Source organism: Camelus ferus, chromosome 5, assembly GCF_009834535.1.
Source record: "Camelus ferus isolate YT-003-E chromosome 5, BCGSAC_Cfer_1.0, whole genome shotgun sequence".
Taxonomy (NCBI): Eukaryota; Metazoa; Chordata; class Mammalia; order Artiodactyla; family Camelidae; genus Camelus; species Camelus ferus.
In genome coordinates, this window is record NC_045700.1 from 66,848,775 (window position 1) to 66,875,701 (window position 26,927).

At 38.9% G+C, this 26,927-nt stretch overlaps 1 protein-coding gene and 1 pseudogene across 8 annotated transcripts in view; one reads left to right on the forward strand and one right to left on the reverse strand.

Moving 5' to 3' along the window:
- The first annotated feature begins 9,768 nt into the window (after positions 1–9,768).
- Positions 9,769–26,927, forward strand: part of INO80D (INO80 complex subunit D) — a 60,067-nt gene continuing 42,908 nt past the window's right edge. Inside the window, exons 1-3 of one of the 8 annotated variants that reach the window (XM_032480007.1) lie at positions 9,769–9,903; positions 22,664–22,756; positions 22,867–23,113. In XM_032480007.1, the coding sequence (XP_032335898.1) occupies positions 22,896–23,113 (218 nt within the window). In that variant the 5' untranslated portion in view covers positions 9,769–9,903; positions 22,664–22,756; positions 22,867–22,895. Of the gene's footprint in view, positions 10,054–10,436; positions 10,492–10,588; positions 10,756–11,966; positions 11,986–22,663; positions 22,757–22,866; positions 23,114–26,927 lie in introns of those variants that run through there. The other 7 variants (XM_032480009.1, XM_032480011.1, XM_032480010.1 and 4 more) reach the window with 7 other exon arrangements.
- On the reverse strand, positions 18,698–19,330 carry LOC116663734 (annotated as a pseudogene).

The window sequence follows — 26,927 nt, forward strand, 5'->3', positions numbered from 1 at the left end:
AGAACGGTATCATGAGTCCCTTTCCCTGTAATTTTTTTCTTAGCTTCGTTTCAGAGAGCTGGACACACTCTATAGAGATGGAGTGATAACTGATCACATCATCAGTGATTATTGTATGAAGTGCTCTGGAGTTTGCTGCTCATACATTTTAGGTAACAATTCCTTCCTCCTTCCTCCACAGAGAGAAACATAGTACTTACCATCGAGGGCAAGGCTGGCTTAACGGCCCCCTCTGAGGTTAATGTTAACATCGTTCTGGACAGAGCAACAGGAAGCATCTGTGTATCTTACCACAAACTGAGATGATGCGTTCTTTCCCCATCTGAAGTCTAAATTCTGTTGGTATTAAATTACTTAATTGCTCTTGCTTTGTACATTTAAAACATTTAGATATATAAAACATCATGGTAATAACCACTGAGAAAACTGAAATGATTTATGACTATGTAAATACTTATTTAATTCTTCCCAGTTGGTCAATATTGATTTTCCCCCTCTATAATTTAAAGGAAACTTGCATTATGAAAGCTATTCTGACAAATCTTTTGTTCTTATGTTCTAGAACCATCTATGGTGACAGCAAAACTCAGGGAGCAATGTCAGTCAATTAACAGCTGCCAAGTTACCTAGAGGAGCAGATGGTATAATTGCTCATGCCCTACACAATGGGAGAGAGGAATACTTGAAGATATTTGCTCAAACATGCTAGAGAGTTTCCACAGAAAAGGCTATAATAAGACATATTTTTTTTCCTCCTGTATGTTTGCCTTTTACCTTGGGTGATTCTCTTACATCGTATTTTTACCCTTTTAACCTGTGAGTTTTCACTATTAACTATTAATACATTAGTTATTTAAAAATAGAGCATACACTTTCAGTGTTTTTAGCAATAAAGAATGTACATTGAAACACACCATTAGAAAATGGCAGAATACTTAACACCACTCCCAGATTTTTTTTAACTAAATCGTAACATGGTCAAATGAAATATAATGCTTAAAAGTTACTGACAGAATTGTACAGATATTTTACTAATCATCTTAGACTCTTTTAGTGATTTTGACAACAAAAAGTCCAAACTTGCTTCCTTAGGACCCTTCTCATTTAATCTAAAAGCCGTATCTTAGTTACCTAACAGTCTCAAAGAGATTGTACTGCTTAAAAATTCAGTATCTCGAATATTCATTAATTCAACAAATATTTCTGGTGCAGATTTTGTGCTAGGCACTGTTCTAGAAGCTAAATCAACAAAACAGAGCAAAAGAAAAAAAAAAAAAGGACAAAAACCCTAGCCTTCAGGGAGCTACTTTTTTGAAAAGTAGGATCTGTATAAAAATAAAACAACCCCCAAACAATAATCCTTTTCTTTCTTGCCAGACTTAAGCCACTTGAGGGCAGGGGCTACTGGTTCCCCGATATCCTAACCACAGTGCCTAGCACACTATAAATGATTCACAGGTACTCCTTGATTAATTAGATAGCAGAAGTACTTTTTGCTTAAGTACAAATAACGGTTCTTCATTCCTGGTTCTATCTGTTCAAACTTTTCAGCCTGGCTTTCAAAGACCTCTTAACTTGGCCCTACCCTGCTGCTTCCTTTTCCTACATTTTCTTGCACATACCTTCTGTTGAGACATGCTCACTCCTGGTTTACCAAAGGCCATTTCCTCTGCTCCAGGTAAATAAAAATTCTCTTTAAAATAAAATTTTTAGATTCTACAAACACTGATCAAGGATCTTCTAGGTGTCAGAACTGTGCTAGAGATGTTCACGTATCTTCTGGAATAAACACAAGAACTCTCACTGGTTCTCTCAGAAGGAGCGGGAGATGCTCAGTTCTGAGAGCACCAGGGTCACTCAGCTATGCTCACTTGGGGCCTGGATCTCCCACAACAGCCTGAGGCAGCCTTCCTCCTTCCTCTGCCCCTTCCGCGCCCTTCTAGGTTGTTCTCCAAGGGCTTCCCTGATGTTATTTATCTTTGCAACTAGACCATAAGCTGCCTGGGCACAACTGTGAATTATAGTTTCTTTTACTTTCCTGCAGAGCCTAACCAAGTACTGTGCCCAGTAAGCACTCAAAATCTCACTAGCTGAGAAGTTTAACCAACTCCAGCTAAGTCTCCTATTTTCAACTGTTAGAAAGTTAAACTTTGGAACAAATTCTATCTTTTGCATTCAATTCCAGATGGTCAGAACTTGCTGTGTGAAAAAATACTTCCTTTTAGTCTTAAGTATTTCATTTGAGATTCAAGTTATCTTTGATTTATAAGTAAACAATTTCATGTTCAACTGATCTGCTTCCTTCACTGACAAGCCTGTTCATTGTATTTATCCCAGCAAAGAAGACCTAGCATTTCTAGGTTTTCTTTCATTCTTTTGACTACACCGTGGCTCCTTTGTGTCACTGAGGTACGGCATGCTAAACTGCATGGACAAGCTGTATTCTGATGAGAAAAATCTATCCAGGGTCAAGTGTTCTCGTCAGCCAGCAAATCAGCCACAGACACGTTTAGCTTGGCCAACAGTTGGGGAAAAAAAAAAAAGACAAAATATTTTTAAGCCCAGTTGTCTCAAGTTCTACTCAGGCCCACCTTCCCTATAGCCTTCACCCAGGGCAGTTCAGATCTTTGTCCTAAATCTAGACTGTAAAGCCAGTGAGGACAGGGTCTGTCTGTCTTGTTTACTACTTAACCACTTCAGGATGCTACAAATCAGCCTCATGATATACAGCGGTATCTCTTCAACTTTTTGTCCTAATCCACCATAAAAATATACATACATGCACCTGTAACTGAAGAGAGCTGTTTCGTGAAATAATACTTGGACCACAATTGACTTTGGATAGTTTCTCTTTTGTATCATTCTCTTTTTTCAGTAGGTCATAAGCTGCTACACTGATTTCTTAAGTTCCCTGTTGTAGACACTCTATGCCATGGAACTGAGGTGAGGTCTCTTGCCACTGTATCACCCATGACCCTGAATAACAAGACCCTGTAATTATTTTCTCTTAGAGTCAAGTGCCAGGGAAATGCGCAGCAGCCTGGCACAAGGCTGAGTGAATAAACGCTGTAGTTTTGTGTTGGCTGGCCTGTTCTTACTGCAAAAATGTACAGTTCAACCATATTTTTAAAAAGTAATCATTTACTCGAAAGCACTAATAACTTTAATCAAAAAGAGAAATCTCACAAAAATCATGCAAGAAAACAGTAAATCTGTAAATAGAGCTCTAATTAGTTCGATATTTGTTCTTTAACACTTCAGAAATTGATTCAAGAGCAAGACCCCTTTTTACAGTTTTCTAATTAAAGTCCTACCTTACTTCCGGGGGCTTTCTATGAATTCAGTGAAAAGAAATGGAAATGCTCAGATACGGAGTGGCTGTTACGTGTCAGCTATTATACTACATATGGTCCTATAAATCATCTGATTCAAGCAGTTGTGTTGAGAACGAGGGCACTGAAGTTTGAGAGGCCAGGGAACGTGCCTCAGTTTGTACGCTAGTAAATAAGTATAGTTCCGGGATTCACACACGGTTTTCTGATCTAAATCCCACACTTTATCTGCTACTTAACACTGTATGTACATTTTAAAACAATAAACTAGTACCTGTCCTATAAAACAGTTCATTGGAAATACCGTATGTTTCAAACATCTACTATGCCCTTCGTGGGATGACTTGTTTTGAAGAGATTTCATAAATCTTTTTAAGCCTTGTTGTCAGAAGTCTTCCTTCTTCAATACCTCATATTGAAATTTAAACGCATTTCTCTCTCTTGAGAATGGCTGATGAATGGGGCATTAACTGGTCACAGTACTTCTCCTGTTGTGTATTCTGTATGTACTCTTCCTGTAGCCCACTTTATATACTTTAAGACCTTGACTGGATCTGAAGGACACCCAAATCTCAGCTAAGCTTAAAATTCTTCGTTGCAGACTGTCAACTATTTGGGTATCCAAAAATATCTGGGGGGAAAAAAATCAATGGACAGTTTTTGTAGGTATTTGCTGTGCCATAATCATAGTTTTCTTCTGCCTTTTTCTATGTTTAATTAATTCAATTTGTGACTAGTGCTGCAAAGTCCCCTGTCTTGGTAGTGTTTAAAAATGAAACAAAACAAAACACAAACAAAACCGCACTCTCTGACCTTGGGCTGTGCTGCCTGGAAGGTGTTTATTGGCAAGCAACCAAAGAGAGCAGCTGACCTTAAAACGGCACCAAGACCCCGCCTGGTGCCTCACAGGCACCTTGCCACGTAATCCGAACAATACAATGAGCTAGGTACTCTTATTACTCCTGAAAGGTTAAGCAGCTTGCTTGCCCAGGGTTACACTTCCAAGGCAAAAGGTGGGGCCAAGTTTCTAAGCCAGATGGCCTGGACTAGAGATTAAGCTCTTAACCACCACTGCCCCTCCTGCACGAGAGGAACATGTTGGGGGAAAAAATTCTAGAGAACTCAAGGCATTAGAGTAGGAATAAGTTCACTATAGACTCAGGTTGGCACCAGAAGGGCTTCAGAGGCAAGATTTTGAGCATCAGAGCAGGGTGGGATTTAACTGGCAGAGCCGAGAACAGAGACATCAAGACAAAAATGGCCACAGGCTTGTGGTGTGGGGCAAATCAGTCTAGTAGGAGGCCAGACTGGGTAATTTTTAGTAGAATCGTATCTATTTCTGTGCCCTCATTTCTTTCTCTTTCTGGTTTTCCTTATGAATACAACAAAATGCAAATACTCTACTGTAAGACCATATAGCACCCAGATATGCATAAAACAGAAACAACAGTGTATCCAGTAAAGGTAAATAGTACAATTTTGTTACTGAGGCCTTTTCTTCCTTCCTGGTGTACTACAAGTGGCCTTACCATTTGGTATCTTTGATAATCCTCCTTACCTGAATTTAAATCAAGCTGTTTAAATTGTGTTAATAGCTATTCCTTATTTTAATTGGATGAGAGGATTTTCCCCTTTCCCCACCCCACCCTTACTACTGAATTCCAGCAGCCTGTAACCAACATATGGCAAAGATGTTACAGTACAGGAAGTCTAACCGTATTAATGGGCTGTGTTCCTGAATATCACCGTAAATTAGTCATTTGGAACCTGGAATTTATTTCCCCATGGAAATAGTGGTTAGGTTCCCAGTGGGTCTACAAAAGGTTGCTTAACCAGGAATGCAGCAGACATGAATGCTGCTACCTTTGTATTGATCTCTGCCTGTTACTCCGAGGACTGTGGATTTCTCTTCTATCTTTTAGCTAACTGCCACTTTTGGGATAGTTTTCTCATTACAAATTACAGAAAAAGTTGACTATCACTTATATTTCTACCCAAATTCGATCCTTAATATTGCTTTGGGGTGTTTTTATTAATCATTACTTAAAACACGAATTCAGTTGGTGAGTTATTTTCCTTAGTCTAAGGTCAGGAATCAATAGAATGGCCCAAGAATGCTTATAGTTTAGGAGATGTCATTCTCTGCCTGCAGCAAGAAGAGAAGGCAGTGAAGTGGCACCAGGGACTGTCTTGGCCCTGCTGCTGCCAGTGATCACTTGGTTCCCTGAGGATCTCTTTCATCCCTTATGGGATTTAAAAAAAGAAACAAACACTTTCTTGGTTTCTGGCTTGGCATCAGGTAATGGTTCCCAGGTCTCAGTGCCCCTGGGTTAGGTGTTAGAACTTGGGGATTACCTGATCATGTGTGTTTTGACTATAATTGAATCTAATTATAGAAATTTCATATTTGAATAATCTAAAGCTATGAGGTGGGTATCTTTCCAATACAACGCTGGTCTCAGAAACATGTTCTTCAGGGCACGGTAACTACAATAAAAACCAAAATCTTTGTTTTAGATAGAAATATTACCAACAAATTAAGGACATTAAAATGCTAAGATTATGCACCATTTCCCTATCCCCAGATAGACATCATGCAAACAAGCTTGTTGGTCACAAGAGGGATTCGTAAATGGGTGCAGTATGTATTTCCAAAACAGAAATGCTTAAAGTGAAAAAAATTTACATTTATAGCCATCATAATTAGCATGATTTTGAAAACTTTCAGGGTTTTACACACCCCACTTCTTTTCGCCTTCTTGGGAGTTTTTACACTAGTAGGGACTTCAGAGTTGGCCTCTAGAAATGTCAGAAAAAATCATTTGTACGATTAAGGAAGGTTTATATTCACACCCCTCCTCCTCCTCCCCAAAACCCACTAAATTTGTATAACCATGTCTGCTGTCAGTGGGCTCTTAAACACTTGGTGATTCTGTCAGTGAACATTTGCTAGGAAAGGCATGGCTTCATTGTTTAAAGACATTTAATATATTAAATATGCATAAATCTTTCACTTTAAATCCACACAATCTGTGAATGAGTTCTTTTAAGGACATAGGTGGTAATTTCTTAGTAACTTCACTATAGTGTTCATAATATGGTGGTTAATTTTTACAAAATCAAAATCATTTATACCAAAAGGCAAGTCAATTAAAATTTCTAATAATGTTAAAAATATTAAGGCAAGTCCTATTTCAACTAAAGGCCAAACAAGCTACTTGTGAAATTAAAGCCTAATAACAAAATAAATAAAAGACACTACTGCTTGAAGTATCACACAGGTAAAACTTCTGCTTTCATGGCTGCAGGTGACTGTCATTTATTGACTAGATCTTTTAGAAAATACCATAATTTTACAACCATAGGTAACATTTCTAATTATGTTAGTGTTCTACAAAACGTCATTTTCAGGATCAGGAAGGAAATCTCTCTTAATAACAGTACATTTCAATTGAGATATATATATATATATATATATATATATATATTTTGCATTACTCGAAACAATGGATAGACAGGTACTAGACTTCAGGAGGATGAAAGCTACTGGTTGCTACTAGTGAATGAAGGGGGCTCCAACCGCTCAAACTCAAAGCTTGATTTCGGAAAAGAGTAAATAGTGGGAATTTAGCATTTCTAGATACAGATTATAGAGCTATGGTAGGCACCTTGGAAACTATAGAGCAAAAGGGTTTGGAATCTTACTGGAAAGCCTCAGGGCCAAGAAGGTCTACACTCCTTGAAAGTGAAGACAATTATTCCAATTGTATTTAAAAGGGGAAAGAAGGGGAAAGGAGGAGGAGGAAGGGAGAAAGGAAAGAAAAATAATACTTTTTGGAGCCTTTAGGGGAATTAAACTAGAGCGAGCACATGCATAAAAGTGTCCAGCAAGGTTCCCAAGATGTGTTAGGTGCGCAATGTTAGCCAAATTTGAGTACTGGGAATTTTATTGGGCAAAACAGGGTTATTAATTATGTCAGTAGTTTTATTAGCACCTGTAGTTTTTAGGAATTAGAGACAACACTTGAAATGAGTTCAACTATCAACCAAAATAAACAATGACCAATCAAATTCACCAATATTGCAAATACAGATTTTTTTTTCTTGTTTGGGCTCTAATTCCCCAAGTCTGAGCTATTTAGCTCAGCTGGTGGAAAAACATCACAGATGACAGCCCTGTACAAGTCAAGCTTAAGAGAAAGACATTAAAATGCTAAGATTATGCACCATTTCCCTGTCCCCAGATGGACATCATGCAAACAAGCCTGTTGGTCACAAGAGGGATTCATAAATGGGTGCAGTCAGCTTGAAGCAAATACATCTTAATTTCTTGAAAATTCAAAGCATATCTTTAAAGTCATGTTACATATAAGGAACAAGTTCAAAAACACATTTTTCAAGTCCATTAGATTTCTTCATTAAGGGAACAGATTTCCTTGTTATGATCAAAGAGCTAGATTTCCAAACGTTTTTTTAAAGAATTGTAAATAGAACACAACTTCATAACTGAGGCTTCCAAGATGATAAGAATCAGTTAATTTTACTTTAATTACTTTAGATTTTTTTACAAAGAGTAAGGGGAAAAAAAAAACACAAAAGAAAACCAAGACTATTCAGGTACTATCCTTAAATTTAGATGATACAGACGGAGATCAGCCTGAAAATAATAAATGTCTGTTATATGCATTATCTGAACTCACTTTAACATTATGGGAATTTCTCAATTTGGAAGCTCAAAAAGTAAACATTTTTAAATGAGTCATCAGTTATTTTTAAATGCTTTGTAATAAATTTTAAGTGAAAGAAATTAAATATCCTACTGATTCAAGGCACTTAATATTATCAATTCATTCCCACTATGTCAGCCAACCTGCATCAGAAAAATAACTTTTAGTACAAGATTCAATTCATCATTATGCTGTACACCAGAAATTGACACATCATAACTGACTTTACTTCAATTAAAAAAAAAAAGATTCAATTCATCATTCTCTGGAGAACATACAAAAAGACCTTTTGTTCATTTTCTAGTATTCTCTTCCTTCATAAAAATAGCAAAGTATCTGCACTTTATTCTCCTTCAGTAAGAGTTCTATGGGAATTGCTGCAAGCAGGCTCCAACCTCCTCTCCCTGGTCTCTGTGTTACCTCAGCATGGTGTAACTTTGATCCCATCTACCTAGGAAGCTTTGCTCATTAAAAAAAATTAATTCATGACATCCACTGCAATATACTAACAGTAATTTATACAGTTCGGCAGCACATTGGAAGTTCTGAATATTTCCACTCTAACAAAAACAGACACATTTTTCAATTCTGTGACACAGAGAGTGGACAGACAGCGACCTGTGTAACGCACCAAAGATCCAATCCTTAAGGCTCTAAATAAATAAAACATTAAATGCCTGGATATAATTCTTAATAAGCAATCTTACTTAAACAAAATCTAAAGCTGTCTTTAAAAGCTATTTCCAGTTTTACAGTAACCTTGCCTCATGAGCTGACCATAACAGCATTAGGATTATTTCTAGAAACGTGGTCAGTTATACTTAAGTTGTATTTAAAACCCCCCAGTGATCTCTGCTTTAATTTGCACTATGAAAAATAAACAGCTGTATCATGCCTTTCTGGACAGTCAATAGGTTTTATTTACATTGCTTTGAGAAAAGGAGACAAAAGACATCCCTTTACAATTGTCTTCCAGCAATCTCAGTCTGGAGGGAGTATATAACACAAATTTTTATATATAAGGAACCATACGAGTATCTCTACATACAAAAACGTATAAATAAGTACACAAAGTGGCTATGAAGTCTCTTGAAGTCCAAATTTATAAACTGACCAGACCCAGAACTTAACTCTGCAATGGGGGAAAAATCATTATTAGCATGAAAAAAAATTAAACTACTACTATCATTAACATGGAAAAATTAAATAGAAAATAGAAAACAATAATCACCGGAAAACCTGTGTCTTGTAAAGATTTCTTTTCATCAGAAGATGCAGAAACATTTTCCCCCCTGGTGCAAATGCAAACGGTGCTCAAGCACCCCCAGTTTCTTCCCCGCTTTTTCCCCCAGGCGTCGGTGTAGACGGCCGGTGTGGATTTTTTTCCAGAGATGAGAAGTAGAAATTTGTACTTTATCGGGAGCGGGTGCACTTTTCCCCCCGGCCCCCCTTCCCTCTGCCTCCAAGATGGTAGGAAAGTTGTCGTTTCGGAGGGCAGAGGAGCTGCTCTCTGGTGTTATGTCCTCGCAGTGCCTGTAGTGGTGCTGTAGGAGGCTGCTGCCTCTTCTTGTGCAGCCCCGGCAGCCCTGCCTTCTTGGCTGGAGAGTATATTCAGGGATTTCCCCTTAATAATCACCGACCCTGGGAGCACTTTTTAGTTTCCAAAATAAAAATATGATCCTCACCCCTCTTGCTTGACAGGGAAAGGCTCTCGCCGGAGCCCAGGGGGGAGCAGTAGCAGCGGCAGCCGAGCTTCCTAGTCCATTGCCAGCGCCTCTCACTCTGATCTGTCAGCCCAGCCGAGGGAAAAGGGGGGAAGGAGAAAAAAAAAAAGCAGCTGAAAGGTAAGCAGAGGCGGCCCCAGGCCCGGCCCACATCCCCGGGCTCCCGTAGGGCGGCGGGCTGGGCCGCGCAGGCAGGGCGGGCGGCGAGCGCGCTTACGTGAGGCCGGGGATTCGCCGGCCCGCGCCAGGCCCCGGGCAGAGAATGAAAGGGTGAGAGGGGCCGGCGCCGGGGTGGCGGGGGCTGAGGACCCGGGGACCTGGGGGGCGCCCACGGGCGGCGACAGTGGGCGGCCGGGCGGGGGGTCCAGCCAGGGCCGGAGTGGGGCGAGCGGCGCGGCCTGCGCGGGCCGGGGTAGGGGTGTGGGGCGGGGGGGGTGCCCGGCTAGGCCTCGGGCCGACGGGCCCCGCGGCGGCCGCGCCCTGCCCCCGCACCCCAGGCCTCCTCGCGCCCCTTCGGCTCCCCCGGGGCCTCCAGGCGGGACGGCGGCGCTGCTGGGCCGAATCCTGCGCGGGCCCCCGGGAGGCTTCCCCGAGGGGCGGCAGGCCCGGGTGGCCGGGACAGGGGCGGCAGGGCCTAGGAGTGGGGAATGGGCGCCCAGCCGCCCCCTCCCCTGAGTCTCCCGCCGACGCCCCCCACCCCCGATTCCGGTAATAGTTGAATTTATTTCTCCCCCTCCTCTGCGCTCCGGGCGGCCTGGCCGGGGCGGGGCGGGCGGCCTGGCGGGCGTGGGGTGGGGTGGAGGGGCGGTGAGGAGTCAGGTGCAGCCGCGGCCCGGAAAGTTTCCTTTTAGGCCCGAATTGGGGACTGGCCTCCTTTCGGGGAGCCCCGGTCCTAGCACTCGCGACCCCCGAGGGCGTGGGGGAGAGCACTCGGCTATTTTGAAACTCTTTGCCAGTTCCTGTCCGTGGAAGGTACTCCGCCCCTGCACCCCTCGCCCGCGCCCCACCCCGCTCCCCGGCGAGCCCTTCCCGGGCTGCAAACTCCAGCCCCGTCCCCAGGAGCCCCCCGGCGGGAGAGAAGACCCTCTCTTCTCATTTAGAAAAGTTTTCCAGGGATTTGTCTTAGCTTATTAGTTAGTGACTGGGCTTTTTGCAGTGGGAAGGGAGGAGGTAGATTCAGGTGGTATTTCAACGGGGCAGGCTTTCCTAATCGCTTTTTTAGCCCTCACCTCGGAAAGCGGGGGGTGTTACTTTCAGATTTAGCGCCCACCCTCCCCTCATCCCGGACTCCTTTGGGTCTCGAGCCCCCTTTTCTGGACAGCCCTGCAGAGGGAAAGATGTAGGGAGCGGGGAGGAGACTGTCAGTGAGAGGGGGCTGGATTTCTGGAGCAGCCCCCAGATGGAGGAGTTTCCTGTCCTATTTGGTCACCGTCCGGGAAAACAAACACGGAAACAGGCCCCAAGGGGGAGACCCTGGTTGTCAGAGCGGATCCTGCTGGGAAGCGTTAAGGAGGAGGAGGGAGTGGAGGTGGGCAGGGCAGCTCCTGAAACAAGGTCTACAGTTTAAGGATCAGTAGTTTATTTTTTCTGATAGTAGCTATTTGGATTTCGGTGATACTCTTACTTTCGACCCTTGGAATAGTCAAATGGGGATTTTAAGGCAACTAAGTATTGCCACAACTCAGAAGGGTCCGTGGAAGAGCCCTCAGGGAACTGGACATAGGTGACACAGTGTGGTTTGGGTATCCCCCCCGCCCCCCCCCCCCCCCCTTTTAAACGGATTCAGTTTTAACTGTATTTTGGTGCCATGAGTTTTGAAAGTTAAAAAAGTCGAGAAGTTAAATTTCCAAATCTAGATATCCTGGTTTTCGGGGATGGGATGTTTCCTGTGGCTCCACTTAACCTCCTTCTGGTCGTTCTTTAGTATGGAAGTCGAAATGTTAATGTGCCCTGCCCCCCGCTAGCAGCCCCCCGCCTGGGCATGTTGGGGAGGTTATTTCCCCTCTTTCATTTGTGCTTTTCTTCCCTGCTCTTTCTGGTGGACTTAGGGCGGGAGGTTGCATGCAGATGTGTCTGTCCTGCCTGAAAGCAGGCTGGACTTCGCTGGCAGAGGTGTTCCACATTCTGACCACTCTAACCCCAGAGCACTGCTACAAGTGAGAAGCTGGCACTTGGAGACGGATGGGGATAACCCCTGACTTGGTCAGTGCTGACTTCTGTTAGGCGTGGAAGTGAGATTGATTCCTTCTGTGATTCTTACTAAGTGTGTCTTTCTTTTCCTTTTGTCTGCCTAAAATAAAAACTCCTTCTGTTTCTCCACAATGACAGATAGCCAGCCATTGAGTGTTTTACTTAAGAAAAGCTTGATACTTGAGATTGTATGGATTTCATACAAAAGTGCAAATTACATTTAAAGGTTGTTTAACTTTATTGATTAATTGAAATTGCTTATTGATTGGGACATTTTCATATACTTGTGTACCCAAAATTGTTACTTCTGTTATAGCTTGTCCTTATTTTTAGAGCATATTGGATGGAGGAAATTGGTCTGAGTCTCTTTAAGGTTTTAAGGTTAAAAAATATCTCTTTGCCTCATAATTTGATAATTTTAAGGTATATTGTTGGCTTCACATTCCTAAGCTTTCAAAAACTGTATATGTACAAATCCCAAAAGTTTGTACTTTTTCCCCACCCTTCCTAATATAATCACTCAATGGGCTACTTTATTCCTGAAGGAATGGCAGTTTTGATAATCTAAAAAGTTACATTATATTTGAAACTAATAAAAGACTTTCAGGGCAAATATTGAATTGATTTTAAATTGCTAAGGTAATACACTTTTTCACTATTAAGTATTTAGTTTTAAAAGTAGATGTTTATTTTCATGTGTAAGTCTGAAGTAATCAAGTTTTCTTTCCTCTGAAAGATTGTCTACGGAAATTGTATACCCCACTCCAACTATTTTTCTCAGCAAATCATGTTAGATCTATTTTTAGAGAAATGAAATTATAGTTTAGGTGGATTTAAAAATTTCGAAGTCAGAGCACCCAGAATTAAACATGTCATTTCAAAAATTGCTGATCCATTCATTCTTTCCTGAGATGTTCCCCCAGGGTTCACAGCTCTCACCATCCAGGTTTGGAACAGTAGTTAGGGATAATGAGAGGTCATTTATATCTGAATACAGTTAGTAATATTCTCAGACAGGTAGCACCTCATCTCTCCAATACACACCTGGTAACTTGTAAACAGTGGTTGTATAGGTGAGACTGGGTTGGAGGCAGCAAATTGTCCACAAAGCAGGTACTCCACTGAGTATACAATGGTATCCCATCTAAGTCCATTTAATTTATGCTAATGCAACTCTGTGCTTTGCAAAACAGACGGCAGTGGAGTCTCCTTTCCACTTCCATCAGGGGCGAATTTGCCCCAGAGCCCTGCTTACAATGGTTGATTTTAGACAGTGCTTCTGGCTTTTTTGAAATACTTGCAGAGATACTCTTGATCAGCATAAAGTGAAAATCTTTAGGCCTCTCTTTTTTTTCCCTCTTTACTTAAAGATGCCAGGCTACTTGGTTCTGATTCTTTCCCAGAACGTGACTTGTTTTTAAGACAGCTTTTTGGCTACATTTTATTTGTAACAGAGTATCGTGCAGTTAGCCGCGTGAGGACTGGGCCTTGGGTTCTGATCCCAGTTCTTTCACTGGGCGGGTTCCTCAATCTTTGGCTTCTTTCTGTATAAAGTGGAAATAACTCTTTTGATGTAAAGATTAGATGTGATAGCCCATGTACTTGGCCCTTAGTAGATGCTCATTAAATATTAATTCTTCTAGCCCGCCTCACTTCTCTGCTAGCACCATCTAAATACCATTTCTCTTATTTGGTTTTTTTTCTGACTGAAGGTAATAGGTGCTCATAATCGTCTCATTCAAGAGAGAACCATTGTCAACATTTTGTTGTGTTTTCTTTCACTATCTTGTGCTTGTGTGTGCTTGCCACATATTCTTAGGATCTGCCATTTAACAATGTTGTATAATTTTGTATTGGTTAAAAGCGTGAGCTCTCGAGTCAAATTGGCCTTGAATACCACCTATCTGACTTGGACATTAAGTCTCGTTTACTCATCTGTGAAAGGGGGTGATAATATTTCCTTCCCAGGGTTGCTGTGATGATTAAATGAGGAATTGCACATAAAGTCTTTAGAGTGGTGCCTGATGTGAGACCTTTATATAATGTTTTCCTTTAAAGATGTTTAATATTCTCAATGTGAATTTTTTCCATGTGGATGAGTGCTTGACTCAGCATATATTAATACTACTAATAAGTATTTGAGTGCATATACAAAATAATAACTACCTTCATGGGGTAAATGAATATTTTTGTGCCAGTAAAAAATTAGCAGTATATTCATAGAAAATTTCAGCAGCTTGATGTTAACCTAGTCTCCTCTGAACTCTGAGTTGACAAATGTAAAGGAATGGTAAGTTCACCACTGGGCAAAAAGGTGGGTTTATTGCTGGCTTCTTTTAAGCTCTTGAAGTTACCTGCCTGCAGGTGTGTGTTGCTTGGCTTTGAAGGGCTGAGTTTGTGGCCTTGGTAGCTCGCCTTGGGAGGGTGTGATGTTTATCTGAGGCTGGATTTGCTGGTGCTGTTTCATTCATTTAACAGATTAGCTTCGTCAGTGATAGCTCTGGGCCTCGTAATTAAAAAGACACTCTCTGCCCTTGAGGAGTTTTTAGTCTAATGGAGAAGAAGAAAGCTTACATTCGCAACATGGAATGATAAGGGATAGATTAGCCTGGTGGAAGGAAACCTTATTCTGGCCTAGGGGCAAGCCGTAAGGATTTTCAGAGGGGGAGATCTGCCCTAAGCGAATGGGAGGAGTTCAGAAGGCATTCCAGGAGGTGGGACCTGCAAGTATGAATTAATGCCTAAGGACAAAGGAGTATTCTGTGTTGCAAATTGTAGGAGTTGAGGGGAGTAGGAATGAATAGTGGGAGGGGGTATGGTCAGCCTGGCCAGGTTGTAGAGCAGTTTGTCTTTTAGACTAAGGAGTTAGGCTTCTTTTTACATTTATGAAGGCCTTTGGCCAAATGAATTATTTGCATTTTAGAGGATTCGAATTGCACAAAAAGTGGAATAAAGGAGGGCAAGACTGGAATTAGACCAGTGAGACAGCTGCCAAGAAGAGATTGAAGGTTTGTACTGATAGGGTGTCAGTGGCATTGGAGGTGGAGAGCAATCAGTGGAGAGGCTGGTTACGGAGGTAAAGTGGTCTGCATAGATTGACCGGATGTGTAGATTTGGGAACCATCCTCCTATAGATAGCATCTAAAGTTGTAGAAAGTAGAAAGTTTTGGCTAAGTCAGTGGTTTTTAGTCTTTCTGAGAATCTGATGAACTTTCTGGACCCTTCTCCAGTTAAATGCATTTATGCACATTCACAATTTTATGCATTTGGCTTGAAACCTAGGATAATAATCTCTGGTTAGGATAGATGTAGGACAGATATTAAAACGAAAGCCTGTAAAAATATCTTGACACTCACTTTTTGTGTGTTTGTGTGTGGCTGTGCCACTACGGAGAAGAGGAAACAGATCTGTACAATAACATGCTCAGGGTCACACATCTAGTATCTTAACAATTTCAGTGAGCTGCTGATATGAAAAGATTTTGTGGGAAAATTTGGACTTTTACCTTCTTATGAAAAATTGGAAGATCTGGAAGCCTTGGATCCTTGGTTTTTTTTAAATGGCAACAACTTGTTTGAGTCCCCTGTCTTTAGACGAGCAGTTTGCCAAAGTCAGCCCCTGGCCTACCCCTGCGGCCTATCTAGGCATTTCATCTTACATCCCTATAAAATAAGATTAAGGGAATCTTGGGGGACATTGACATTTAAGTGTAGGGGCCAAGAGAAAGGAAGCCACTGACTGAGCAGTCTAAAAGGGATTTTTCAGGAAAGAGAAAGTGGTCAGCAGTGTCAAATGCTGTGGAGAGGTCAAGTAAGATAAGGATGAAGAGGTGTACCTGGAATTTAGCAACAAAGAGGCCATTAGTTTCAGATTCTTAGAACAGAAGAACTTTGAGACTATAGCTGCGACTTAATTTTTCTTCTTGTCTTGCAATATAGGGTTTCTGTAACAGCTGAGAGTGACTTTGGCATGGATAGGAAAGCATTTGTTGTAAAGGATTATTAACTGGAGCTAATAAGTGCTGTAACCCAATCAAAGACTGCTCATTCTGCTAGTATTTTCCATCCCAAGAACATCAGCTTATAGATGCTCTATAGAATGTAGAAAATATTTTTAATATGGATTATAGAAAACAGTTCTCAGTGGTTCTGTTACCCTAGCCCCAAGAAGGTGGGAGGATCTGACTTAGTGGAGAATTCCATTGTACCATTCAGAAAACTGCCGGCAGCTCGAGACTGCATTTCAGCCCAGCAGATCTTTGATTAAAGTGATAATACCAATAAACTACTACTTACTGCTTCTAATAGTAGTTAACGTTAAGTGATTACTGTGTGCTGGGTACCATGCACATGAAATAACTAATTTAATTCTCCTCAGTGACTCAGTGAGGTCCGTACTATTATAATCCCCTCTTTACAAATAAGAAAGCTGAAATCTAAATAACTTGCCCAAGGTTATACACCTAGTAATTAGCAAAACCAGATTTGAGCACCATCTCTGATACCCACTGAAACTCACGAGTGCTCTCAACTGTGGCATAAACTATTCTTACATTTCTAATAAATCAGGTAAGGAATTCAGCTAGCATAAAGGCAATTTTAATTAAAATTCATAATGCAAACTTCTTTGTACAATGCTGTTTGAGCACAGTATTTGGCACATAATAGACATTCGGTAAGCATTTATTTGATTTATTTTAAAATATTCTAGTTTGAACTTTATGCTGAATATTATTAATATTTTTGAGTGATAGGCAGTTTTTCTCGGTGATCTTTCTCTTTGAATCACACCAATTGATAGATTTTTATCATTCCTGAGTCTAATTTTACTACTTTTCACATTGATATGTGGGCTATTGGTTTTTTTTGAATCAGTGTGCTTATCTGTTTAGTATCACATCTGTTTGCATTCCATGAAGTTGGATTAAAACTTATTTCAAAAACTTAAAATGGGGGGACATACTTTTTAAGACTTTATCTGAGAAAAGTAAATATTCTTTCATTTGTATTAAATATACTTGAAAACTAATATTCTAAGAGTTTAGGTTCATGTTGGATTAGAAAAAATTGTAAGGTATGTTGTAGGTCTACTCTCTTAAAAGTGGGTAGAATATAAAATTACTGATAGCAATTAGGGGAAAATGCTGTGGCAGTGAAATGAACAAGCTTCTGAAACAGGAGACTCAAAAGAACAGTAATGACATACTGAGGTTCCACATGGAGGTGATACAGCGGCAGTCCCAAAGAGAATAATGTTCATATTTTTGCAAATTGGTTTATGGTTGCTGTTGGAAGGCTGAAAAGGCAGGCCGTAGGTTGCCTTTGTTAAAAGCTTATCTTCTTTACTTTTCTCCCTGGTAATGTCTTATTCCTCTGTATTTGCAAGAAGAAAGAAACTATGAAAAGAAATTGTTTTATTTTTCAATTAAACGCAGCATATAATACCCAGGAGGATTTTTTTTTTTAAAGAGTTTACACCTACCCGTATTTCTTATTCTTGAATTCCAGTATATAGATGTTTGCTGTGAAAATATTCTTTCTGTGAATCTATTCTCAGTAATAGTTATTTTTGCTTTTTTGATAATATTTAATAAGGGTGTATATTCTATCTAGTGCTGCTCAAAAGTGCTTAATTACCTTAATTCTCTTCTTTAAGGAGCACAGATCTGTTTGTATTCTAATTCTAAGCAAGCTATTTCCACAGCAGAAGATAGTATCTTCTATAACTGTGATAAATTTACTCTAGCTAGGAATTTTTTTAAGTGATATTCATCATGGATTAAAGGTAGATTTTAGGTATTCCTCTTCTTCATGGTTTAGACAATGGGATAGTATTTAAATATTAGGGTCTATGAGACATTTGATTAAGATCATATGGACTCTATGTATTACATTTCCTCTTATTTGTAGCTTAACAACGAATGTTAAAGAGCGAAGGCCATGTGAACTTGGGTGAACTCATTTATTAAAAGAAAATGACTCAGATTGGAGCAAAAAAGTCAAACCCCTTAAGAGATGCATCTAAAAAGGGGCCAGCAAATAATTTTTTAGTAAATATTTTAGACTTTGTCTCCATTACAATCTCTGTCTCAACTACTTAGTTTTACTGTTACAGCATGAAAGCAGCCATAGGCAACATGTAAATGAATGAACAAGACAGTGTTCCAGTAAAACTTAATTTACAAAAACAGGCAGTGGGTCAGATTTGTCCTGTAAGCCAGAGTTCGCTGACCTGTGATCTAAAACAGTGCCTCAGAAAACTTGAGAGTAAAAGGATGGGCAAAGATCAAACTGGCAAATTCAAATTCGAAAAGTGGGAATCCAGATATGAGTGTCAGACAAGGTTGAATTCAAGACAAAAAGCATCAATTGAATTGCATTTCCTAATGATAAAGTGTGACAGTCTAGTGGTCATGAATCTCATACATCAAATAATACAACTTTAAAATTTATAAAATAAGTACAAGGAGAAACAAATCAGTTTATAGTAGGAGATTCTGATTCATCTCTTCCAGCCCTTGGTAGAGCGAGCATGGAGGCAAAATAAGTAATAACACAGCGGACACTTAATAGCATGATGCATGGTATAACAAACAGCATATCCTGGAAACGATGAATACTTCTTTTCAGGAATACCTGTTAGGCCCCAAAGAAAATCATAGTCAAATCCAAAAAGCAGAGATATATGCAGATCATGCTCCTTTTCTTTTTTTCCCTTGTGAATTTGTATTTTATAGTATGTAGAGGATGGGTTGAGAAATAGCTCTTAGGTTATGCCCCACCTGGGAAATGTCCATTCTAATCTTCCTAGGGTAGCTTTTGAAACTTTTTCTTCCAGCTGCTACTCTTGCCAGCAGACTCTAAAGGTCCACTGCTAAATGGTCCACTCCTCCTTGGAAGAGGATTTCCTCTTTTTCTTGGGAACACTCTTGTTTCCTGCCTCCTCGGGGTCACTAACTGTTCCTCTTTGGGGAAAGATTTCTTCCTCTTGGGAAGTCTTCCATTGCTAGCTGTCTCTTCAAGATCATTACCGACCAGCTTCTCCTTGGAAAAAGATTTCTTTTTCTTGGGGTTGGTGACAGACAGATGGGCCTTCCATTCCATTCTCCTGAGGAGCATCCTGGGGCTCTTGTTTTTTCTTCTTTTGGGGTCTGACTCTCCCAGGAGGCTGCCGAGGACAGAACATGCTTGCCCGGAGAGCGGGTGTGTGCTCCATGCGGCAAGTTCTCAGCACCTTTCTCCTTCCACACGCCCCTGCTCCATCCACACCGCTCCGTTTTCTCAGGAGGTGAGGGCAGTTTCTCCAGCTTCCTACTAATTTTAGCAGCCGCTTCCTCTGCCTGAACCATTGCCTGCTTCATCTAGGTTCTTTCGTGGAATTTCCCCAGTCTCATAGAATAGCCGCTCCTCAACTTGTCCTTGAAGCTTCTTCCCAGATACTCTCATAGGCATCTCAGATATGTAATCATTGGTGAGGCAATACTGCATTTGTTTGCTATGTATCTGGAGATGTGGTCTTTGTCCTTGGTAGCTGCTTGGCCAGTGAAGGTGGAGTGGAAAATGAGTCCATATTTTGGGGTGTTACCCTTGTCTTCAGGGCTCTGGAAACCTGGTCCCTTTGCTGGCCCCAGGGACTCACACAGACACCAGTCCATGCTCCTTAATCTTAACTAGAACTAAAACAAAGGGAAGCATAAAACTCTACCATCGGAAAAAGTTAAGTAACTCCTTGGTCAAAGGATAAACCCAGATCAGCTAGAAAGTACTGAAAATCAGAATGCTGTTAGTACCTATTGGATCCGATTAAAACAGTACTCAGGAAAATTCACAGGTCTAAACAAATTACTAAGCAAGAAAAGAGTGAAAATAAAAGAATTCAGCCCAAGAAGTTAAAAAAGGTAAAATAAATGGAAACAAAGCAGAAAGCAAAAAATAATGTTAGAAAACATACATGGAGGTGCTAATAAATCCAAGAGATTTTGTTTTTTTTGTTTGTTTGTTGGAGGATGTTGGCAAAAATATTTAACAAATAAACTCTTGTTGAGCCCAAAGGGAAAAAAACTCAAATATCACATATATGTGTGGACATACACAGAATATGAGAATGAATCACAGACGTTTAGGAAATTAAATGTAAGGTCACATTGCTCAATTCTACGTAGATAAATTAGAAAACCTATTTTGCACAAAAAAACAGTAGTAGGCACAGACAACCTTCTAAGGAACATTATTAACTACAGTGCTTTTTAACTTGTTCATGAAAATAGGAAAAGACAAAGATTTTCTAAATTATTTTTTGAAAAAAAAATTTTTTGGTGGGAGGAGGTAATTAGGTTTATTTATTTATTCATACTTTTTTGAGGGAGGTATGTGGGGATTGAACCCAGGACCTCATGAATGCGAGGCACACGCTCTACCACTGAGCTATACCCTCCCCCCTATTTTTTGAAATATTAACACCCAATTCTGACAAAGCACACACACACAAAACTTTGGACATTCTCAAATACAAAAATCCTAAATATTAGCAAGTGTAACTCAGCCACACATTAAAAGCATTATACACGATGACCAAGTTGCTTTCATCCCAGGAATGTAAGAAGAGTACAGTATCAGGGAATACCAAATATTAAATATTTTAGTGCATATTTTAAAAAGTACTAAAGAGAAAAATGATCATTTCCCTAAAAGCTGAAAAAGAATTTGGTAAAATGAACCATCAGTTCTGAGTTTTTTGAAAAAAGGAACAACTCAATAAAATGAGAATTACTTCATACTTCCGTAACATAACACAGAAGTCAGCATTATTTCTGCCATCGACTCAAAGCAGTTCTCATTTAAAGTTAGGACTAACAGTGGTTGCCATTAATATTGTTCCAGCAGTTCTAGCCAATTCAAATAGGAAAAATGCATAAAAGTTGGAAAGAAAGGGAAAATCAACAGTCTTGACAGATATGATGCCACCTAGGACTATGTCAGAGTAAAAAGTGAACATTACCCTTCATGTGATTTATAAAATATTTTCATACATAGAGATATATAGGCTACTTTTTCATAATGACAATCAAATTGATTATGTAAATTACTTTTTCACTTACTTATATCCAGCCTATTTATTTCCTAAAGTTCATATAGATTTACTTGAACTAATTCAAGAAAGATTTATGTTTGCTAGGTGGATGAGCAGGCCAAAGAGAAAGTGAAAAATGAAACAGCATGGGTTTGCTTTGAAATAATTTCCTGTCCTGAAAATTCAGATCTTCAGGGTTGCTAAATTTAAATTTCTAGTCCAACTTTTTTTCCTTACCTCCTAATAAAGTGAAAAGGGAAATCTCTTATTTTTGTTTTATATTGACATATCATTAGGTTTACTCAATAATCAATGTGATTTTTTATTAACCAAGTTAATATATTTTAGATGGTTTTTTTTTCTTTCTACTAGGGTAAGTGAAATGCTTCTCAAGGGTAATACAAATTCTCTACCTTTATCATTAGCAGGTAGAATGTAGTAATAAAAAGAATTGACATTTATGAGTAATAACTTCAATTTGTTCTGTGCTTAACATATTCTTAGGCATGAGACTTAGTGTGTTGCATGCTTTGTATCATTTGATCCTTAGAGCCACCTGATAACATAGCTAGTAATATTATCCCTATTTTACAGATGAGAAAACTGAGGTTAAATGATTTGTTCAAGGTAGCACTAATTACCTTGGCAGGTAGAGGGCTTGAGCAAACATACCTTCTGACTCCTTAGGGGTTTATGTATCTTGTCATTCACTGGTGTAAGAAATTCATAATTGGTTTTGTGAAGAAGAGAATGTTTCTTGAGTTTCTCTGTAGCTGATATCTAAGCTATTCATCAGCTGTCTGGGTGATTTTTGGATTGTGGGGAAAGTCGGTGAGACCATAGAGGTTACCTGGGATCCTGACTTGACAGATTAGTTGTATCAGTTTCATTGTAGACTGTATGGTGTTATAGTACATAAATGTTACTGCTGGATCTTTTGTGTATAGAGAGGTAGTGAGTATTGTGTGATTTCTTTCATTTTCTTATTAAACCTCCAAAGACCCATAAGCCATGATTATTGTGCTACTTGGTGTAACTGGGAGCACAGTGTGGTACAGAGCACTGAACTGAATGGTGGAAATGTGGTGACTAGTCTTTGGGCTCAAGAAGTTTATAGTCTGGATGGGATAGGCGTGGGGGAATATTAGAGGAAAATGACTTATTTTTTTTAACATGAATTTGTTCTTTTGTATTTCATAGAAACGTTTGTTACAAATTGCCAAATATTTTGCCAACACATCAGAAAAAATGTAGAATTTCTGAGGGAAGTTTTGAGTCTATAGAGCTCATGCCATTGGTATTTTGAAGAGATTTGAGTTCTGAAAATAGGTATAGCATGCAACCATCAGTGATGAAAAAAAAAGATAGGCCACCTGAAGACATTTGTTTGGTGGAAGAACTATGCTACTTTGAGGTATTTACAAAACTTAACCAGAGTAAAAATTACTTAGTTCAATTTGGAGTGGTAAGTTAACTTATTATTTTATGTCTCCCATTATTTGAATTCAGTATTGGGATGTTGAAGAATCTATCCCATTAGGAAGGGTGGTATTTTACTTTCCAGGTGATCAAGCTTTGCTTATTTCTATTTGTTAACTAGGCCTTTTGATATTTTTGTAGACAATCTGCTTCATCTTGATTCTGCAGCATTCCAAACTGTGGTATCCTTGGGGTTCTCTTAACATTGCTATGGTGCAGAAGATTTAAAATCAGGTATGGCTGTGGGGCCAGAAGTCCCTCAGTGAAATTCTCAACTTAAATCTGCCTTATACTCTCTGATTTATCATTTGGGTTTCTTTTTTTTTTTTGTGGTGGTCTTTTAGCTGATGTTCACAAGGAATAGAGTCACGTGATGTATGAAGGGAAACATATACACTTCTCTGAGGTTGACAATAAGCCCTTGTGCTCATATAGCCCCAAACTGTGCAAGCAGCGGCGACTCAACGGCTACGCTTTCTGTATCAGACACGTTCTGGAGGACAAGACTGCCCCCTTCAAGCAATGTGAATATGTGGCCAAGTATAACAGCCAGCGCTGCACCAACCCCATCCCCAAATCCGAGGACCGCAGGTGAGAACCGACCATGGGTGGGGATCAGTCTTTGATTTAATTGTAATTAGTAGGCCAGAAAGGCTTTTTTTGTTTGTTTTGGTTTGGTTCTGGGGTTTGGGTTTTTTGGGATATGCTGAATTTAAATGTTGAGTTTTGGGGGTAATCTAAAGTAAACGTTGGAATGCTTCTAAAGAGGAGAGATGGCAGTTTTTAAAAATGGAGTAGTAACTTTGGGGAATTATCAGAAAAATACATTTAAGTGTTTTCTTTCTTTCTTTCTTTCTTTCTTTTTTTTTTTTTTGATTTAGTAAACTTTCTAGGATTAGTTAAAAAATATTTTTTCCTTGAAGCCTTAGTGCTGATATGTTTGGTTTGCAGCCTTAAAAAGTATTTTCTGACTTCTCTACTTAGTTTTGTCACCTGCCTAAATGAGAGAAATTATAGAAACTGTTATAATTAGTGATAGTAATTTTGGAATTTTTAAATCTGTGCTTGAAAGGTAGCAAATGATATGTACTCATTGAAAAAGAATTATTCAAAAGAATAATTACTTAAATCATTCGGAAGATTTCCTTCCTCTCAGACTTACTCTTTTGGTTAAAAAGCGTTCCATATAGACTATGTTTACTATAATTTAGAAACTATATTTTCATAGTAAGGTAGGCTTTATGACTAGAATTAAGAATTTATACTTTGCTGAATTAAAAAAATAAAATGTGGAGGTGTTTTAAAAGGAGTCTTCTGCTGATCATCTTGCATATTCTTAGGAAAATTGACACTGTATTTCACATAAAAGCTCTCTTTTTTGTCAGTTCTCCAGAAACCATGTTGATCATTGTAGGATATTAGAGAAATGCATGCTTGTTTTCCAAAACCTTTCAAATACTTAGGTAGAAGGTTTCAACTTTTTATTTCTATCTTTAAAAAATACATATACAGCCTTTATTTTTTCCTGTACATAAGCATATGTCACCTGCATAAATTAATTAAAAAGAAATCGTATATTTTATATGTCATGGTGAGCAATTTTTACACTTTTAGGATAAAATAAATAATTTGTGCTGATAAATATCCCACCAAAATGAGTATAGCATAATGTGGTGATTTGGGAATACTCTCTTAGAATGTCTAATGAGTACTTAAGGCCTCAAATTACAATACCTGAAAGTTAGAAACAGCTGCTTAGTGAGGAAGGGAATAAAATTTTAATCTCAGGTGAGAAAAGGACCACTGTATTAGGCTAAGCATGTCTGTCCAGTTGGTTTTAGCTGACTGAAAATAATTTCTTTCCCCTGCCCTTTTTTAACTTGAAGAATGGATGGAACTTGGATTAATTTTGCACTTCAAGATCCATTATAATCGCATCGCTACAGTTTTGTCTTAAATTCAGTTTATTCACAGTTGTAATTACAACCTTGGATTTTTTTAATTGTAGCTGAAGCAGGTATTATCTTAATAGCTAACAGCAGGAAGTAAAGTGAGAGTCACTCTGAATTTCTCCAAAATCCTAATTCTCTGAAGCATATGTTTTTACCTTTACAAGGGAAATGACTTTTGTGTTGCTATGTCAAGAGAAGCTATGCTTAATCAGTACTAAGTTACATATTTTTTTCAAAATTGGTCTAAGACTGTATGAATGAAAGTGGCATTAATATTTTTATTATTTATAGAGTTGTTTGAAAACAGATTAAAGTAGACATTAATAGAAGGTAGTATTCTTATACTACCTCAAGAAATCCAGGTTGAATTCATGTAATACTTTGTTTAAGCCTGTACATAAATGTAATAGTTACAACTATACTATAGTACATAATGTAGAAAAGATGAATATTCTTTTAAAAATAAGCTTTCATCATTATTAAGGCAGTTACTCCTTGGATACTTAGGGATTTGTTTACTTTTTTTTCTTTTTTTTTTGGAGGAGGTACTGGGAATTGAACCTAGGGCCTCGTTCATGCATACTAAGCATGTGCTCTACCACTTTGAGCTATACCCTTCCCCCTTTTGGATACTTAGGGATTTGAAATGGTTTTATGTATTATTTTAGAAAACAAATTCCCAAGGGCTTTTAATTGACAAGATTATCTATTTGGTGGTCAGCTAGAGGCAGCTTCTTAATAATATCTGGTGTGTTATTTATCTGGTGTGTATTTTAAGTGCTAACTTACGGGATTCCATCTTTTTGATAGTACAGTGTTATATTCAATTAAAGTACTGGTGTAATTAAAGAGTAAAGTCCATTTTTTAATATACTTGTACAGTGGGAAGTGAAGGTTCATTACTATAGCCTTGGTATCTCAGAGATAAGTGGTTATATTAAGTTGGTTATTTTATATAATATTTTAAACTTAAAGTTGCTATAATTTTACATATTTATTTATTTAGTAGTATTTACCCAGAAATTTTGTTTCCTATATTTATTCTAAAACTGCTTAATTAAGATATAATTCACATACCATACAAGTCACCCATGTGAAGTATACAATTCAGTATTTTTTAGTATATTCACAGGAGTGTGCAGCTATCCCCACAGTCTAATTTTATATTTTCATCCTCCCAAAAGAACCCATAGAAGTCAGTTCCCTGAATTCTTTTAGACTAGAAATTCATATTAGCATACTTACTTTAAATGCTGTTCATAACTAAGAAAGCTGTTCTAATTCTAGTTACGAAGAATTTTCCCTTTCAGAAGAGGCAAGATTTTTAGGAGTTCGGGCTAAATGTTGCCATAGTGCTGCCAGAGTGGCTGGAGTAAGAGAAGAGGGTGGGGTTGAAGGAGGACCAAGTGCAGACTAGCCTCTGCTGTATTGTGCACCGTAGCGCGCAGGGGCCTCGTCACTAGTTCCGGCTGCCCGTGGCAATGAGCAGAAAAGTTCAGCTTCTGAATTAAAAAAAACCCATCACATTTCTCCCCACTAAAAATACTAATCCTTTTGTTAATTTGAAAATGAGTTGAAGGGGTGAGGGTACAGCTCAAGTGGTAGAGCACATGCTTCGCATGCACAGGATCCAGAGTTCAATCCCCAGTACCTCCTCTAAAAATAAGAATAAAAGAAATAAATAAACCTAGTTACCCCTACCCCCAACACTGAAAAAAAAAAAAAAATGAGTTGAAAACAACAAAAAGCCATTTACTCTTTATTGGGAAGCTTAATTCAGTTACCCCTGAAACCCTTTTTCTCATTGGCAACAGCTTTATGAATCTGTTCTGTTTAAGGTGTATGTGGGACTTAGCTCTCCTGTCCCAATTTTAAATAATCCTATTTAAAATTAAAGTGTGCCTCTGATAGATTTATTTCCAAGACAAACCAACACAACCATGTGTTCTGTTTATTTGGTGAATCTGTTTTTAATAATTATTTAAACTATTTTTTGATGCCGCCCAATGAGTTTGGGGATTGACATTATTTACTTTATTGCCTTTTCCCCCAAAACTGTTCTATGGAGATGTCCCAGGTAGGCTGCAGTAAAAATATGTGCCATTTTCAAATAAACTTGGGAAACACTGCCATATGGTTCCATTTTCCCCCTTGGAGCAAAATGCACATTATCATACAAAATGCTTTGAGAGGTTGTTCTGCAGAAACAAATGGCGAAATTGTTGTCTAATTCTGTTTAAGCTAGTGTTTTCCAAATTTATTTAAGCATGGAATGCTGTTTTTATGGCATACTGTGGAACTGCATGAGGAATACCAGTTTGGAAAACACTACTTTTCTACTGGTTAAAAGCCTCCATAAGTTTTCAGTGTGGTTTATTGGAGTAACATGCATTCTACTTTCTCATTGTGCAGAAGGATTCTATCTATCCTTTCACAGTTTTTTTTAAATAGCA